This window comes from Rhinolophus sinicus, chromosome 3, assembly GCF_057876585.1.
Source record: "Rhinolophus sinicus isolate RSI-liver-muscle chromosome 3, RSI-T2T, whole genome shotgun sequence".
Classification (NCBI taxonomy): Eukaryota; Metazoa; Chordata; class Mammalia; order Chiroptera; family Rhinolophidae; genus Rhinolophus; species Rhinolophus sinicus.
Window position 1 is genome coordinate 136,805,426 of NC_142503.1, and position 19,193 is coordinate 136,824,618.

Here is a 19,193-nt window from a genome sequence, read left to right on the forward strand (position 1 = left end):
AAGTTTGCATACAGAAACTAATAAAACCACAATGATATATAGCATTTTACAAATTCATTCCTCACAACAAATTTTCATCACTAAAGTTGGGAATTTAAACTACTAAGCAAATCTATTCAAATTACTTATATCCATTCAAACTAATTTCTCTTCCTCTGAAATCAATATTGCTTTCTGGATAACCATCAAGAATGTATTAACCTATGTGTCCATCAGTGGATGGATGGATAAAATTATATATATATGTATATATATATATAATTTTATATATATATATACATATATACATATATATGTGTATATATATAAAATATATATGTGTATATATATAAAATATATATATATACACTTGTGTATATATATATATACTGTATATATAGCTATTTGTATATATATATACACACAAGTAGCTGAGATGGGATATATATATATATATATATATATATATATATATATATAAAATGGAATATTACTTAGCCATGAAAAAAGAATGGAATCTTGCCATCTGCGACAACATGGATGGACCTTGAGGGTATTATGCTAAGTGAAATAAATCAGATGGTAAAAGACAAATACCATATGATTTCACTCAGATGGAATCTAAAAAAACAAACAAACAAATAAAACAAAATAAAAACAAACTCATAGATACAGAGAACACACTGGTGAAAAGAGTCAAGGGGAACAATTACATGGTGAAGGATGGTAGCCTTTGGGTGGTGATCACTTTGTAGTGTATGCGCATGTCAAATTATAACATTATACACCTGAAACTTACATAATATGATAGACCAATTTTACCTCAATTTTTAAAAAGAATATATATGGATTACCATGGAGAATACTGTATTTCATAGGAGTACTAATTTCTACCTTGATCTCATATACTACTGATAAATATATTCTTCTGTTTGCATACTCTTAGTCAACACCATCTGTGACTCACAAACATACTTCCGTATCCTACTCCACTTTAAACTATAATACCTTTACACTGAGTGCTTAGTAAGACTCACTCACCGAAACACACATTCTCCAAGCCTCACCTGTTTTTGGTTTCTCTAAAGGGCTGAGTTCTAGATGTTGGTCTTCGGATGAAAGACTCACATTGATGCCATACAGTGGATCATCCAAGAAAGAAGGCCTTTTCAGTCTTCCAATGCCAAGAGTCTTTGACATAAAATAGTCTTTTGTATCACTAGTAACCTCATCGTTGGAAAATTGGACGCCTTCCATATTCTCAGCGTCGGTGACAAGAGCTTGTGACATGTAATGCCCAGTCAAGGCTTTGGTGAGGTAGTCGCCTGTAAATGTTTCACATTTTGCATTCTCAGGCATAGTTGCGTCTTCCACCTTGATGTTTCTGACCTTTGTTTCTGACCCAGTTAGTAACTCAGAGAGGATCGATCTGGAAAGCTGGGGGAACTCAGGTGCTATATCCTCAATGTCTTTCTTTTCTCTTTCTGAAGAAAGTCTAATCATGGATTTTTGTTGGAATGTGCACTCATCCAGAAGACACCTTAACTGTTCCTCAGAAAGAAGTGATGTTGAATCGAACTGATGAAACAAACCAAAAGTTTTCATAGTCAACTGACTGAGTAAACACATTTATTTTCAGTAAGTTTCCAGTAATGCAATACAAATGCAAGTGCCCAGAAACCCCTTACCCAAAACACCCAAATAGCAAAATCATTCATTTTAAAGTATCCAAAATTGCAGGAGCAATGTACAACATCCCTAGAGAATAAGTTTAGGGACATCTGTTAATTTATAGAAGTTAAATGTAATTTAAAAATGTGATGTATTTTAAAAGCATGATACAAAATTTGTTAGTATTCCCATACTAACATCCAGGGAATCGTCCCACAACACTGATGGATATGAATTACTGCACCAAATTAACCAATACTCTCTCTACACATAGAGGTACCTTGAACTGAAATGGAGATACTAGAAATTACACCTTCAATTTTGTAAGTCTTAGAACATCAGTCAGGGAAGTAAGCAACCAACTCTTTGATAAACAGCCAGAAATCCTGCCATAATCTCCATTACTAGGTGTTTCTCTGTTCCCACCACCCCTTAGTGTGAACCCCATTACCACCCAATTCCTTAACAGGAAAAAAAAATCAGGCAAACAGGGCAGACTATTCCTGCCCTTGGGGAGTCACCACTCCTATGTCTGTCCACCACTTTCAGCAGACAATACCACTGAAGACAGAAAAGGAAGGGTGATGGGGGGGGTGTATCCTTAGATGCATAGTTGCTTCAAAGCTACAGGTCTACACAGAGGCCAGGGGCATTCCAATAGCAGTGCATTCTGGGAGGAGGATTTGATCCAATGCATTTAATCTCTGCTTGTAAAGGGTATCAGGGCTAAGTGTTTCAACCAAGATCTTAAGGATTTAAAAACATTTTTTTCTTCCAGTCATGTTCTCAGGAAATAAAATGAATCAAATGAAACTATAGGGAGCTATGTTCTACAAGAATCCAACTGAACAGCATGCCACTTGAATTGCAACAGTCTCAAAAAGGAATGGGATTAAAATATATGGCAACACACCGAAAAAAAAGTTTCCTTCTCTAAAGAATTGGCATCATCCTTGATTTACCTATTGGATTATCTAGAAAAACATAAATCTGCCTTTACAGTGGAATAAATTATCTGATAACAGGATGTCCTCATAAGAAAACCTAATCATTAATTGCAATGGCCTTAATTTCTAATTCAGTAGAGTAAAACAATGCCATCGGCCTACTTTGTAGTACACTCTAAGAATTAATCAATATTATACATATATCAAGTGTTGGGGGGAAAGCTGTTACTGGAACTAGTATAGTTAATTCCCCATTATTGTGAAATACTTTTAATGCAACTAACAAAAAATAGTATGTAAAACAAGTTTTATATCATGCTTTTAAAATACATCACATTTTTAAATTACATTTAACTTATATAAATTAAAAACTAGTTTTTGGGGGCAATCAGTCAACTCAGTTGGTTAAAGCGCGGTGCTCTTAACAACAAGGTTGCCGGTTCAATCCTCACATGGGCCACTGTGAGTTGCACCCTCCACAACCAGATGGAAATAACTACTTGACTTGGAACTGATGGGTCCTGGAAAAACACACTTAAAATAAATGAAAGTTTTAAAAAAAAAAAAACAACCAGTTTTCATAATGGCAAGTGTCCTTATGAGTTTGAGAATAACAATAAATTGTCTGGGAATATATTCTCAATAATTATCTGTGATTCAAAATTAATGCAATCCACCCTATGGTTAATATACATCAAAAAAATAGGAGTTGAATTATATGTTAGCAAATCCTACTTTCAATCACTAGGCATTTCAGGCATCTAGATGTGAACTTTATCCATTATTAGCAGCACTCTCTCCACCGTACTATGTAAACCTAGTCAACTGAAAAATGCACACAGTCCTTGTATGGTACTAGGTACTTAAAATACTTTTAAATTTTGCTTATATAAAATTGCTTACAATGAGTAAGCAATTCCCTAGGACTTAGAAAGGCTCCACTGAGTGTCATCCTTACCAACCATCTTCACTAAAGGCTTATCAAGTGAAACTTTCAGATACTAGGAAAAAATCATTCCATTCTGGAGCAGAAGGATAGAAGGAAGTCTTGGGGGGAAGAGGGTGGGGGGGGGGGCGGTGGAAGATTGGTAGATTAGCTAATATGTTTGACCACTTCCACATAAATATTGAGAAGATAGATGCTTGATAGTTCTGGTGACGTATTTGATATACAGAAAACTAAGTAAAAACCAAGCTATTATGAATAAAAACCTATATGAAAAGAAAGGAAAGGTATTGTTTCAGATAGATAACAGAAAATTAAGCAAAAGTAAAAAAGATTATTATTAACTCTAGGACAAATGAAAAGCTGTACAAGAAAGGATACCATAGGATACTACTTGCTTTTGCTGTAAATAATATTTACACAGTCATCATAACATAAACAGTGATAACTGAGGTAACTAAAATTGTGATTTGACTATTTCGGGGCAATGGGAGGAAAGAAAATGAATGTTTGGAGTAACAATGCTAAAACCTTAAATACCGTCACAGGAAGTCAATATATAATTAATAAAATAATATAATGCAATTGTATTATTGATATAAAACTTTATATCATTATAAATTGATCTAAAACTGATCAATTATCAAAGCGAGTTATTAAGAAACACTATAAAAGTAAACGGGAGGAAAATTTAAAGGAATTAAAAGTGGTTGACTGAGGAGCAAAACTAAGAGGTGGGGAAGAATGGGGCAAGGAGTTGCCATTTTTAAAACATTTTAACACAACTTTCTCTTTACTTTATTACTATAATAAAAATTAAAATAAAATATAAAAATGAAAGTAATTCAATGTATTCAAATTTTTAATAAAAATTAACTTAAAAATAAAAATCTGAAATATTAAAATGAAATTCCCAATTGATTAAATCTTTGGGCATCAGAAGCAGATCCAGATTTCATGGAGCCTGAAATTGACATAATCTTGGAGCAGGGGGGAGGGCACTTGTTTAAGAAAAAGAATATAAAATTACAAATAGAAAATAAGTACAAAACTGAGTTTCTTTCTTGGTTTTTTGTTGTTGTTGTTATTTTTTAGAATGTGAAAAATCACAACAAATTACTGAAGTCTTGGAAAGTCAAATCCATCTCTTACATTGTCACTTTAGGTCATTTATCAGAAACACTTACACAGGAATGTTTCCTGATTGCAACCTAGCTTCCTCTCCCCACTCATACAACTGAGGGGCCTTCATGCTTAAGCTTCACTGGCTTCATAGTAAATCTGCTTCTGGGCACTCCAAGATAAAGCATAACACATTTGAGTCTGTGTACACAGAAATAAACTCAACTACAATAAGCCTGATTGATCCTTGCGGGGAAACGGCCTGATGGGAAAGAAAACACAGAAGACTAGAACTTGGGCTTCAGGTCCAAGCTTTGCCACCTAGTGCACGTCACGGTAAGGAACCCATCTCCTTCAGCTGTGAAATGAGGAACTGAAGATGACCTCTAAATTAACTTTTAGCTAGCTCTAAAATGGCTTTCTATAACTAACTACTCAAAAATAAAAATAAATATAGTAAGCTGTTCCATTGACATTAGAGTGTCAATCACCTGAGTAGAATTTATGAAAACAAAACAATAACAAAAAGTGAACTTTTTTTCTTTAGTTTTTTCAAAACACCAATCCTAAACTCAAAAAGTAACTGAAAATTCTCTGGTCTCAAAACATGATAAGTAAAAGTGAAGTAAACATTATTAAGCCCTCAAATTAAATTAAATTAATTACAGTGTTTCTGGGTGGTGATACAGATCAGAACAAGTTATCTTATCTTTTAGTTCCCTACCAAGCCTTGCCCACCATATAAACTCAGTAAGTCATTGTCATGGCAATCAAATGAATGCACATTGCTGAGTGTTTTGAAATGGCTAAGTACTCCATTAACATATTAACAACTGCTGATCTCGACTAAACTAGTCTCTATCACAAACATCCCTCACTACCCTTGAGAGCTAAGGGACCATTACACATACCCTTCATGCAAATTGCATTGAAACTCCTGAGCTAGTGAGCTCCAGAACTGAAGGACTCAGTGTGCAGGCACCGTCAAGTAACCATCTGTTCAAGTACTCACCTCAAAGTATTCCTCTTCTACGCCAGTTCTAATTTTCCAGTATTTCATAAACAAGTTATTATTCATGCTATTCCTGTCCTCCATAAAATTCTTCACAGTGCATCTCAGTCTTCACTTTTCCAGACCTGAGGCCCATCTAGTTTCTCTCCTTATATGAAAGCCCCTCTCTTCCCATCTTCCTTTTAGGACCTTCTTTCTTGTTTTAGCCAAAACACACACATTCCACAGTCAAAGTGTAAATGTATTGGATTTTCTCATCAGGAACATAATATAGAACACTTGTGTTAGTTCTCCTGAATTTTGCTGGTCTTGTTGGCACACCGGGTGGTGTTTTACAGAATAGTAATAACTGCATTTATTAGGCACCTACTCTGGCCAGATACTGCTTTATGCACATTACATGTATCAATTCCTTTAATGTTGACAGAAAACCTATAAGGTAGGTACTACTGTTATTCCCATTTTATAGATGAAGAAACTGAGAAATTAAGCAAGCTGTCCATGGACATACAGCTACTTAGTAGTGGAACTGGGATTTGAATCTAGGTAGTCGGGGTCCGGAGTATATGGGCCTAACTGCTAGGCTACATAGCCTCTCACTATAAATGAGTTCTTCCTCTACCATTCTCTAAATATCCTTTTCCCAACTACCATTCATTTTTCTGTCCACTCCCTCAGATATAAAAACTCTTCCTGTAGATTATTTCACTTAACTTTGGATTTTATTGCCTAGATTAGCTTAGTATCTCATGCAACTTGCATAGTGCCCTCTCGTTCAGCTCATTTCAGGAAAGAAAAAACAAGAAAAACGACAATCCCAGCTCCATTCCTAGGGTGCCCACTGTTTATACTTCTCCACCCAGATAAATACCAGTTTGGTGTAGGAGCTAAATCTGATGAAGAGCGCAACTTGTAATTGCTGGGGATGGATCACAGACTGTGAATTACCTCACCCTCATCCCTGCCTCCCCTCCTATGTTATATATCCGGAGTTTCCCCAGCCATAAAAACTCCAGTTATTTGGGCACTGGATCTGTTGACAATGCAATCAAGATTATCTCTCTGGTACAGATAATCAGAAAGTCCACGACTATAAACTAGCAGAGGCAATCTTACCCTTTGATGTCATCTTGTGTCCAATGTGTTTTTCCCTCCCACAAATGCTGAGTTCCTAAACACCCATCCTATAAAGCCAATATATTAATAATTATCACAAGGGAGAAACGGGCAGAAAGCCAGAATGTCTTAAATGATTAACAACAAGAGTATGGGTGCAAATAGCTTTTAATGACATCAAGTTCTACTCTAAAACAAGTAACTAGATAACATTCCACCCTTAGTTTAATTACCAAGATACTAGTTTACAACTCTCTGTGGCAGCCACTGCAAGCAATACCTTAGTAGTAGTTCATTTTCATCAAGTTTTTTTTAGCCATAAGGAAGAGAAACCCTTATCCCAATATCTCATGTGGTAGAGGTGAGTGCTGTTGTACGATCTAAGAAGTCATCTCATGGATACCAATAAGCTGGAAATAAAGTATAGACAGGTGTTTTGGGTCTGGAGCTAAGAAGCCACCAGGAACAGAAGTCACGTGATTTATCATTCTCTTACTGAGTTCCTGTGATCTCTTAACCCACTGTTTGTCCGGTACATTCTCCTCTCTGCAAACCAGAGTTCTCTGCTTATTGATGGTTTCTGCTCTCTCACAACCTCAGCTTGCCTATGTAGTATGAATTGACTCTGGTCCTCATTCAACAAGAGTCTGGCACCCACCAATGACTGACTATCGTCTTTATGTCTATTAGCTCAACTTTTGAAGCAAGATAACCTGGTTGGTCACTGACCAGATGATGGACCAACAATGTCAGTTTCAAGTGTTCACCACTAGTCCAATCACCTGTTGTGAGAGTTACATGCTATGAACATGGCCACCCACATCCAAACTTTTGGCAGGGCTGTGGGTAAGGGGGACTTCCCAAAGAAGAAAGCATAAGCAGAGTAAGGCATATATAAATCTATCATACATATAAATATGATAAATCTATCATAGATTCAAAATATATACATCTATCATATTGTTAAACAATAACTGCTATGAGGTAAATAACCATCAGAAAGAACCTAACGCTTAATGAAGTTAAGCGATAAGGTGTTTCCAAACTTCACCAAGTTCATTCAATCTGAGTATTTATTAAATAGTTAACTGAGATATAAAAGCAGAATTACTTGTCAGGAAGTATTCACTTGTGGATAGAATGATAAGTTGGACTTCCAGTTGGACTACAGAGCAGCAGTGTCAAGTCCACACACTCTTAACAGACCCATGTAGGCTCCAAAGGTTTGGATCACTTGTTGGCTCTTTAAAATTAAACAAGTCTAAAAATAATGGGGGTAAAATGATTGGTGCTCATTGTAAAGTCTACATGAAGGGTTCCAGTGATTCATGAAGGAATGGCCTTATTCGTCCTTCCCCGCCATACTCTGTTCTTACACTGAGTCTACAGCAATCATATAAAGGCAAGTCCAGCAGGTACAATGCTCTTAGGAGGCCATATCAGGCCAAGGGTTCTAGGTGCCCGGCAAAATCTGGTATATTTTTACCCACAATAGTCAGAGGTTGTCTGGCCAGAGGAGAATCTGAACTCTAGTCAAAAGGGAGGCGAAGGTCATTGCCAGAGAAACTATTTAAAACATTAGGAATGAGGGTTGAAGCACGGCTATAAACAGGAAAGTGAGTCAGCCCCCAGGTCAGAAGCCGGGAGGATCTATGGATAGAATAATATGAGTGTGAAGTAGGTCAAGGCAAGTATCTCTGAATGTCATGGTGGTGCTGGAAACCCACTTTTATGTGGGGCCTGGCATGTCAAAGTAACCGTGTGAAACAGGACACCACCCTTGCCCAGGTCACTGATCTTCCCCGAACAGCTGGGCGAGGCAAAGCTTGGAAGGGTTTCATTGATGTGCTTGTCTAGTGAAAGGCTGCTGTGCCCTGAGCATTCTGTGATGGCTCTTCTCAGCTCCAGTGCCAGAGCTGGTCTCCCTGGCATCAGGAAGCCACGCTTTCTGCTCCTACCTACGAGGACGAGAGGGGTGGGATGCCAGCAGGATCCCAGTGTACAAGGGAAGGGCGGGCATGGATGGGAGGAACTAGAAGCAGGATACGGATTCTCAGTTCCTCCAACTTGAAAAGGGGCCCGGAACTCAGCTTTAGTTGGTGACAGAGTGAGAAGGGTGCAGATGTGCTCGGAGTAGAGCTAGACCCACTTTACCACTTTGATTTCTAACAGGGTGACTGCTGAAAAGGGGCTTTAATTTTTCCATTTGGTGGAAAAATTATCATTTTCGGATTGCCAGCAATTGCTGTTTTCTAGCAGTAGAGACGGCAAGTCCACTTCGATCAGATACCCCTTGTTCTGAGCAAATTGCTGGAATGGCCCTTTGGTCACATTATCTATCACTTTCTTTCCAGAAACAAGGCTTGGGTTCCAGTTCTAGAGCTGGAAGGAGCCTGGCACCCCTGCTCCACATACTCCCTGCAAAACAAAGCTTGGCCAAGAGGTTCCTGGAAATGAAGCAAGCAAGTTTGGATACAGAGCACTTTTTCTGGTCACATGGGCCTGGACCACCCCCCACCCCTACCCCACCCCCCATTACCCAGGGAAATGTATCCAGTATGTCACTTTCAGGACAACAAACCCCACAGCTATGCAGATTGTTGGTTTATTGGATAGTAGCAGTTACGAAAATCATTTGCATAGTCCTCCCTATTCTCAGTTTGAAAAGTCTATTTTTACTGTATAGAGATAAGTCGGGTCAACGGAGGCCATGATGGGGTCAGAAGCCAAGATGGCCATTCGCTATTTAAATGCCTTACCCGGGGCCAGAGTCCAGATCAAGCCCCACCCTCTGGTAGGAGGTCAGTTGGGAGATGAGTCAAGTTAGAAAAATTCAGTATAATCAAAACCTAAAGAACATCTGCATGCCCACAGGGCTGTCTCTCTAGAACTTTAAACACTTCTCTTGACATCATCTAAACTTCCCAGTTGAAGGGAAAACAACCTTAGAACTCTGTCACTGGGGTCGGCAACATGCGTTTTCTGGGGTGGCCTGGGTGGTAGTGCTGTGGTCCCTACACGATCACCCCCACCAGGGGCTCCTTTAAGGCCAGGTCAGGGGAATATATTCAGCAGGTGTTAAGGAAGGAGAATGATCACCACTCACACCCAGTCCAGGAGAGCACAGAGGAGGCCGACTGCTGCTATTGAAACAAGGTGGAGATATGACACAGCCTAGAAGGTAGTACTTGGCCTCACAGGCTGGGACGTCACGGAGGGGATGAGGCCTCCAGGATCTGGCCATGAGACACGGGCCTTCAATACGTAATCAATGTCACATTCATCAGCTGCTCTGAGGACAGCTCTTCTGCCTCTTGCTGAGAGAGGCAGCTCACTATTGTAGCATCATCTGGAACCTCCAATTGGAGAGAACGCTCAGCTGAACCCCACCCACACAAGAGAGACCCCTTGGATTGATGCTCAACCCTGGGTACTGGCAAAGGAATCTGAGTAGTTTCCTTGAACAGACAAGAAGTTTCCTAGCACCATGAACAATCCCAGGGGCCAAGCGGCACTGACATCAAAAGGCCCCAGTATGACCAGGTTCCATTTACCCAGCACCCAGATCTGCGCACTTGCCACTGCTGGGCTAAGCAGATCTGACATGGCTTGTGCTACCTACCCCACAGCTATGGATCCAAGTATCACTACAGATGTCACTGCATGGCCCCTCATGTCACCCACGGCCACATCACAGCCCTCTTGCCTCTCCTCCAGAACTTTCCTATCACTGCTGAGGTGTGAGTTGCTAATAAGTATGAGATGGTCAGCTGGCCATTTCTGGGCTTGTGCAAACTAGAAGTGCAAGTCTGCCCTTGGGGCACACATTGACCGAGAGGGGAGAAGAGCCAGTGAACAAAATCCCTCCCCTGGAAAGGCCCTCCTGAAATGCAATCAGCCATATGGATTCTCTCTGAAGATGCCCCATAAGATCAATCAGCTGTACTTGCTAGCAAGCGGTGGTCAGCTCAGTAATACACCTCTCAGATTTATTCTCCCTCCTTCTTTGTCTCCCTCTCTTTTCCCCCCACTTCTGCTTCTCTGGTGTTGCTTTGGGCAATTACGTGGTAGCATATAAGCTTTTACCTCAGGCTCCGCTGTTCCAGAGTAAGAAGGTCACAATAAGCCACAGTTTCCAAGGCCTGGCAGGGCTCTGGAAGTGGCAGCTTGAGCTGTACAGGGTGGGCCTGGCAGCGCAGGGCCAGCAGCCCCACCCCAGTCTCTGCAGAGCGGTCAGAGGCCGGCAGGAGGACGCTGGCGGGGTGCAGCCACTGCCGAGCTGTGGCCAGGACCGCCAAGGCCACAGGAGGGAAAGGGAGGCTTCAGGACTCGAGCTCAGGCTTAATAGCTGGTTCCTACTGGCACTGCTGGACAAAAGCAGCAGCGCACTGCCCAAGGGGTGGGGTCAAGACAGAAAACCCTTTGGAGCCCTGGGAAGACATTTGCCCAGGGCAGCCCGAGGTAACCTAGCTGCAGGGAGAACATGAATTGGAGCCTAGGGGAGAAAGCCAAGGTCAGCTTCAGTATGAGTGGCAAGATAAACAGAAAGAAAATAACAAACACACAAGGTATAAAAGATGCCATGGTATGGTGGTCAGTACCAAGGCCCGTCCACTGCAAAGGCAGGGAGGCCTGCCTTCATTCTGGGAGGGCAGAGTATAAGACCAGACCTGGGGCCTAAAGGGAGTTAAGCAGGAGCAGACCCTACCCCGCCAGCAGCCCCTGAGGGATCAGAATGAGGGGCTTGGCGAGCCATGCAGATATGTGACATCCCTCCACATCTTAGATGTGTCTCCAGCACCCTTTCTGCGCGTTGCTTTCCCACAGCCATGTGTATTCCATTTGTTAATGTACCCCAAGGTAAGTGTTGCTTAGGCTGCTTGCTATCTTTTTGAAAAAAACCAAACTCTCAGATGAGAGGAAATACCCTGAACAACAGCACAGAGTGGTAGAGGGGGGCTGACATTCTCAGGTGAAATCCCAGCTTGCTCACTCCCCAGCTGCTCCATTTGGGCAAATTACTTGACCTCTCCAAGTCTCAAATTTCTCAACTGTAACACAGAAACGCTAACAACTAGCTGACTCCTAACAACTAGTTGTGAGGAAAACTAACACCTAACAATTGGCAGTGAATGTGAGATACATGTGTGAAGCTGCTAGCACCCAGCCTCAGCCTCATGCAGAGCAGGGAGGGTCTCAATCAGTGGCAGACATAAGTGGCAACACTAAGCTTCAATCTGAGAGGCTGACAGCAGTAGTGGCTACATGACCCCTCTTAGGAAGTGACAGACGGAAGGCTTCACATTCCAAGTTCAATTGGCCCCGACCCTTGAGGGTCTCTCTAGGGTACCAAGAATAGAACTTTACAGATCATCTCACAATGAACAATTTGCAATGAGTAAGCTGTTCTGTGTACTCTAGTGGATGGGTGAGGGGGTTACAGAGGCCATCAGAGGCTGGGAGAGAGCACAAGGGAAAGGTGGAATGTGAGTCTCTGTCCTCCCAGCAGGAAGGTACACACTTCAGGGCAGATGCTAGTAAGTCTTCAGGACCAGAAAGAGACTGGTTTCGAGATACTTTTATCTTTGCTCAAAATAATCAATGTCAAGGCTCAATATGAAACTTGTGAAGCACAGGGATGTAAGCGAAATGGGTTTATCCCTGGCTTCATGCGTATACCCGCGTGCACACACACACACACACACACACACACACACACACACACACACACACTTTTCCCTTTCACCAATCCCCAATCCACTCTCCCTTCTCTGCTCCCTTCCCTAAGGCATCTGAAGATCTCATGCTGCCTTTTCAACCCTCTCCACCTGAGCATAACCCCCTCCAAAATTATACTCAATTCCAAACTTTTAAAAATGTTCTATTGCCCTCACAGCACAACTTACCTATTCTGAGATGTGTTTCATCATTACTGTCCCTGAGATTACGCAATCTAGGTCAAATGTATAACTCTCCCAAGCAACAAACTCGCATTTTAAAGGAGCCTCTTCAAATCAGAATGACTTAATCCAAAGAGGTGATTGTAAAAATGGGAATCCGGGCCCCAGAGCCAGATGAAAGAAAGATATTTAGGAGATATCATTTTAGCAGCCTTAGTTCAGGCCACACAGTTAGGCCTAGTCTAGTTCTACAAATGATGGGCCCCATCAAATCTCATCAGATCTGATATTCCTCTTGGGTGTAAATCTAGCACCAGAGAGTTAACTCCACATTTAACTTGTTGATTAAGGAGAGCTTTTTCTGGTCACAAACGGGTGACCTGTAGCTTTCCCAGGGTTGAGCAAGTGTTCCTGAAGCTTTACCCTGTCTAGACAAGTATCTGAAACATCTAATTACCCCTGTACATTCTGCACAGCACACAAAGCCCAACGCCATTACAAAAACATAAAGCTCCCTATGAATACTGCTGCTCAGTGAACTGTCCTTTCACATTTGCCAATCTGAAAGTGAAATCACGCTGCCATTGAAAATAAGGATAATATACTGTGAATAACAACTTCCAAGTTTTGCTATGGGCCAAATTGTGGTATTAAATTCTCTAGAAATCAAACCAAAAAAAAAAAAAAAAAAAAAGCCATTAGTAAATTAGATCCAAAATAACTTGATGCATATTCTCTCTTAAATGATGCTGAAATTTAAATTTTAAAAATTCCCTGCTACGTACAGCAAGAGGGTATACAAAGGGATAACCTTTTCCACCTCCCTCCCTAGTCATCAGGTCCCATATTAGGCAAGTGTCCAGACCGGCCCTGGTCATTCGTCAGTTGCACTGAGGCTGGGGCATGGCGTAGACAGGGTTTATAGTCCCCAGCTACTCACCGTGTACCAGGAACGTTGACATATATTATCCCATTTCATTCTCCGCACCACCCAATCAGGGGAAGTGGGAAATCACTGTCTACACTGAACAGATAAAGAAACTAAGGCTCAGAGAAATTAAGTATTTTGGTCCAAGACCCAGAATTAATAAAAAAAAAAATTGAAGCCAAAAGCCAAATATAAAGTCAGGGCTTTCCATACTCCTAACTGTCTTCACACAGATGCTTAAAAGAGTGGATTAAGCCCCATTTCCAGGGGAGCAGCAGGTTACCATGACATGCCCCCTCCATACCCTATTTTACATCGGAAAATGTTAGACAGTCAGAGGGCCCCTTCCACTTCATAAACTCCAGGCAGAAGTGTGAATAAGAGGCCCTTTCCAGTGGATGACAGCTGCCCTCTGCATCCCCCAAACCTGCAGTTCCTGGTTACATCAGCACCGCTCCTTCTGGGTCTGCCTTCTCTGATAGGTGTAAGTTTCTCAAGGCTGGGACCAGGTCCTCATTTCTGTGGACCCAGGCCTTTTGAAGAAGATAGGCACAAGGCAAAGATGTGTTGGCTGCATGAAACCTTCTTTGGGTACTCACCCATCTTCCGCAGTGGCCTAGCCATCTTACTTAGTCTGTCCCCTTACTCGCCAGTGGTCCCAAATATGGCCCAGCCCTTCGTCTCTCCCTGCATCCTGTGCCCTCTGGACCCTGCTCTCCCCACATGGCTTTGGAAGGTGATGGTTGAATCAATTAATGGACCTTTGCTTATGATTTGGGAAGACCAGATAACAATGCTTTAACTCCTGAAGGGTTCCCTAATCTTTCAGATCCCAGCAAGGGGAGGCAGACAGACAAATTGGTTGAAGAGAGGAGATCCTTCTGGTACTCTCCATATCACCCTCCACAGGCAACAACTCACCTGTGGGCAAAGATGGTGCAAACAAGTATTGTTCCCCCCGCCCCCCACCAACCAACTTCATGCCCACTGACCAAGGAAAAATGCTTCAGATTCGCAGAAATCTCCACGTGCAATAAAAAAGCCTATATTCTGGACCTGTCGCTGTAATATTCACAAGTCTGACATAGAGGTTTAACTTGGTCTGCCATGAAAACAGAACTGAATAATAATCACAGTCTCTAATTGTGGTTAAGTTTAATTATGGAAATCTACTCATGCACTTATATAGAAAGCCTCACAAGCATAGCAGAAAACCATTTCTTTTCATAAGTATTTATAGGGAAAGAGCCTTCTCAAAGGTTCTTTATTAGTAAATAAATACTTCAAATAAACAAGGCAAAATAGGGTCCCTACCTTCCATGGGGCATATTTTCTAATCATGTCATGTTAACGTTCTCTCTTTTGATTTCCAGAGATGGGTTTGGACGCAATCCATCCTCTGCACTGGGGGAGGGGGTGCGGAGGCTGAGTCACTTATTTAGAATGGAATATGGGTGATATCAAGACTGACAAGTACAATCGATGTTCAAAGTGGAGGTGTTGGAACATTACCTAATTGAATATGTTACAATATCTTGGCTGAAGAAATAGAAAAATGGCAGTAAAAGCTTTAAATTGTTGTACTTTCTGATTTTAAAATATAGAAAATACAGTCTCTGGAAGTCAGACAAAATAATGAACAGCCTTTATTTCCTTTCAATCAAATTTCAAATTAATATTTTAACTTCAAGTATGCAGGATAAAAACACAATTTCCCCTATATCAGTAAATAACAATTAACTTAAGGATATAAAATGCATAAAAACGGGAACATAGAAAAGTGGATTCAGATAAGTGCTTCCATCTGCTGGATGTAAGTTCCCTTCTACACATTACCATTTTATAATGTCCAAAATCGTCCCCACTTAGACTATGTAAAATGTAAAATGCCAAGACAACTGATTAACTTTCTCTCACACCATATATATTATATATACTACCTGGACATCTTTTTGGTTCTACCTCAAAATATATGCAAAATCTCACTCACTCTCACTTCCACCATGCTCCCACCCTAATCCACCATCATTTCTCACCAGATTGCTGCTTCGATTCCAAACTGTTCTGTTTCTCTTTGCTGCCCTACCGAATATTCTCAACCCAGTGTGATGTTATTAAAAAGGTCAGTTAAATCATTGGGTGCTTTTCTGCTTGGAATTCTCCAGCGGCCCTCAGCTGCCTTGGAGTAAAAGTCAAACTCCTTAAGAATTTGGTTTCTCTATCACATTTCCGTCCTTATCTCCTACTCCCTCCTCATTCGCTTCCTCCAGCCACTCTTACTGCCTTGCTGTTCACCGCCTTGAACATGAGGGACATGCTCCTATCTTTGCCCTTGCTGTCCATCTTCTGGAAATGCTTTTCACCCATAATAGCTTCATGATTTGTTCCCTCTTGTCTTTCAAGCACTTGTTCAAATGTCATCTCACTGAGCCCTTCCCTGACCACTCTATTTTTTTTGTGTGTGTGCTCTATGTAAAAGTACAACAGCTGTATGTCCTGTGTCCTTTCCCTGCTTTATTTCTCTCCACACATATTGTGTTTCCCCGAAAATAAGACCTAACTGGAAAATAAGCCCTAGCATGATTTTTCAGGATGACATCCCCTGAACATAAGCCCTAATGTGTCTTTTGGAGCAAAACTTAATATAAGACCCGGTCTTACTTTCGGGGCAACATGGTAGCATTTACCCCTTTGTACATACTTTATAATTTACTTCATATATACTCCATAATTTACTTCACACCTACTCTATAATTTACTTCCTTGTTTGTTGCCTGCCTCCGCCCCCTGGAATATAAGCTCCATGGGGACAGAGATTTTGACTGTTCATTTCACTACTCTATACCCAGAGCCTAGAAAACTATTTTGACGTGGTAGGAACTTAATAAGTATTTGGTGAATAAATGGAATACTTTTTCTTGGAGAAGTGTGTGCTGCATATGTATGTGTACATGCCATGATTTAAGCATCTTTTTTTATTCTCTGGTAAAGTTTTATCTCCTACTTGATGAGTGATATTTGCATAATTTGCAATCCTTGCTCAAATAATTTCATAAATCACTTACTTTCTTACTTCTGTGTCACAGTAGTATCACAAACCAGTATGTTTCTTTTGGACAATCTACTGTTTTTAAATTTAAATGTTTTTAAAAAGAATGTGTATATTCTCTAATAAGTCAGAACAATCCTTCTGTCGTCTTACCTTCATTCATTTCATACATTTATGTAACCTTCCTGGCCTCTGAAGGAACTTCACTTGAGAGTACCAACATAGAATATATTATAGATTTCATAAACCTGCCCCATTTTTAAATTCAGCTTTCTACTTTAATTTACCCAGCAATTCCATTTTGGTGCCAAGAACCATAATTTTCTTAAATGATTTTTCCCTTTATTCATTTTTATCACCACACTAGCATATGACCCTTTTAGGACTATTTCTCAAAACAAAATCAAGTATCGATAACACGGTGACCGCTACTATGTCAGCAGTGGGGGACAGAGAATGAAGCTTCACAGTTGTGTGGATGCCGGGAAACTAGATTGTCTCCTCCCTGCTAGAACACATGGACCTTATACCAAAACATCAGTGGTATCTGCTATATCCCACTCTTCAGATCCTATTACTACATCGTTACAATATGTTGGAATAGCATGGTGTACGGCTGGCTGGTGATCAACAAGCTAGTAGAGAAAACGGCGACATTGAGCCAGAGAGAAACTACAATCCTGAGGCAAAGCACTGAAGTTATTTTGATGCTCCTACCAGATAAAAGCAAACTGTTTAATCTCTACTTATTTGCCTAGATGAATGAACGCATTCTCCAGATAAATAAATGCATAGCAAATATCAAGGCGTGTGTTGAGTGGCTCCACTTGAACAGAGCAAGTGTCCACTAATTTCTGCATGGTCTTAATATTTCCTTTTCCCCAGTTACTCTAATAAATACACTCAGGTCTCTGTAGCAGGGCTCTATCTAGAAAGTTCTTGACTTTGCTTCCATTAAAAGGACGTTGTGGTTATGAACTGATATCTGTCTGGGAATTAGGCGCGAGGCTATGATTTCCTATTGTAATGGCTAAAATCAAGCTTCTGTTTGCCAAAAGACCCAGACTTTTTTGGTTGTAAAATCAAGTAGCATAGCTAAGTATTTATCTATCTCAGTCACAAAGATCCCATTATCGATAACCATTTCCAAAGGTCCCTCTGGTCATTCCAGTTAAAATGCCCATTCTACTGACTGTTATGGTAGTGGTCTGCCTTATCTTCTGACGGTAAGGTGCCGCTACTTAAGTTCCATTATCCCATGATCCTAATAGTCCTAGTAAGAGCAGGAAGCCCCACTTCAAACTGAGCATTTTACATCAGCATCACCGGCCTACACACAATGGCCACTTGTGTTTTTTCCCAAAGATGCTAGTGGACCCCTTATCACTGTATCGCTCAAGCTCTTATAGAAGATAGTTTCATCAGGACCCTCTCAAGGGACACAGTTAAAATATGAGGTTCAATACCCATGCTATACCTCCTCCAATAATCTTATCTTCCTGAGTGTTTGGATTCCTTTCTCCTACAGTCTATAAAGAAATTTCTAGCATCTCAGTTGGGCCAAAGACCATGTTTTGGTCAACCAATCAAAGAAACAATTAGAATCAGTACCGTCTATTCATGCTAGTACATTGAATCCAGAACCTCTAATTAAGTGCACCCATAGCAATAAATTCAACCCATCTAAAATTGTATTTTTCTTTCTTGGACATAGAACCTTCAAAATCCATTCTCATACATATTTCCCAGATATTTTTTCAATATGAATTGGCAAAGTCTTGCAAATTTTTAACACTATAAGCCATCTCCTCCTCGCTTTGACTTTGTCATTGGCATTTTGAACTATGTTGGGATCTAAGTTTAGTGACAGATCTGGGATAGGACATAAGGGGCATAAGGAGAACTGACTTTGTAAAGCAGCTCCTTCAGGTGACATAAAACTCAATTAAGACAGGAATAGCCTCATCAGAAAGGTGCACAGGTGCTGCTTCAGCTGGCAAGAGTGGCTTCAAGACTCTGGGGATCCCGGGTACCCTGAGTTCACCAAACCCTACCATACCCCTGTTCTAGTTCTCAGGGTCCCACCCTTTCTCTCTAAATGACCAAACTTTAACATAAGTGACCTGGCTGTGAATTCAAATGACACTCTAATTTGACAGCCCACATTTGGCTTTTGACCTTTTCAAACCTGTATTACAAAAGGTAAGATACTCTTTTAGAGCAGTCATAGTAAGTCCCGAGTTTTTAATCCATGCTTAAAGAAAAAAAAAGAAACTTTAGGAATTTGAGCTCATATTCTCTTTCTTTAAGCCATCCAGCACTAGTAGAAGTAGCTACCACACTACTTCAATCCTTCAAATCCTCATTCCATTACATTATTTTATGGAAGGTCCCACTTGGTTCCAAAAACCTTTTTCCTTCGATGAGGATTTCATTTCATTCTAGAAGTTCACAGATGATTTATTTGCTGATTTGCCACTGAATGTTACGGTATGGCAGACTCTCATCCCTCATACAGCTGGA

At 40.7% G+C, this 19,193-nt stretch overlaps 1 protein-coding gene across 3 annotated transcripts in view; it reads right to left on the reverse strand.

Annotated features, from left to right (window-relative positions):
* FSIP1 (fibrous sheath interacting protein 1) overlaps positions 1–19,193 on the reverse strand; it is a 166,082-nt gene that overhangs the window by 9,740 nt on the left and 137,149 nt on the right. For all 3 annotated transcript variants that reach the window (XM_019725567.3, XM_074327919.2, XM_088797135.1), the window contains exon 11: positions 1,047–1,557. In XM_019725567.3, the coding sequence (XP_019581126.3) occupies positions 1,047–1,557 (511 nt within the window). The remainder of the gene's footprint in view (positions 1–1,046; positions 1,558–19,193) is intronic.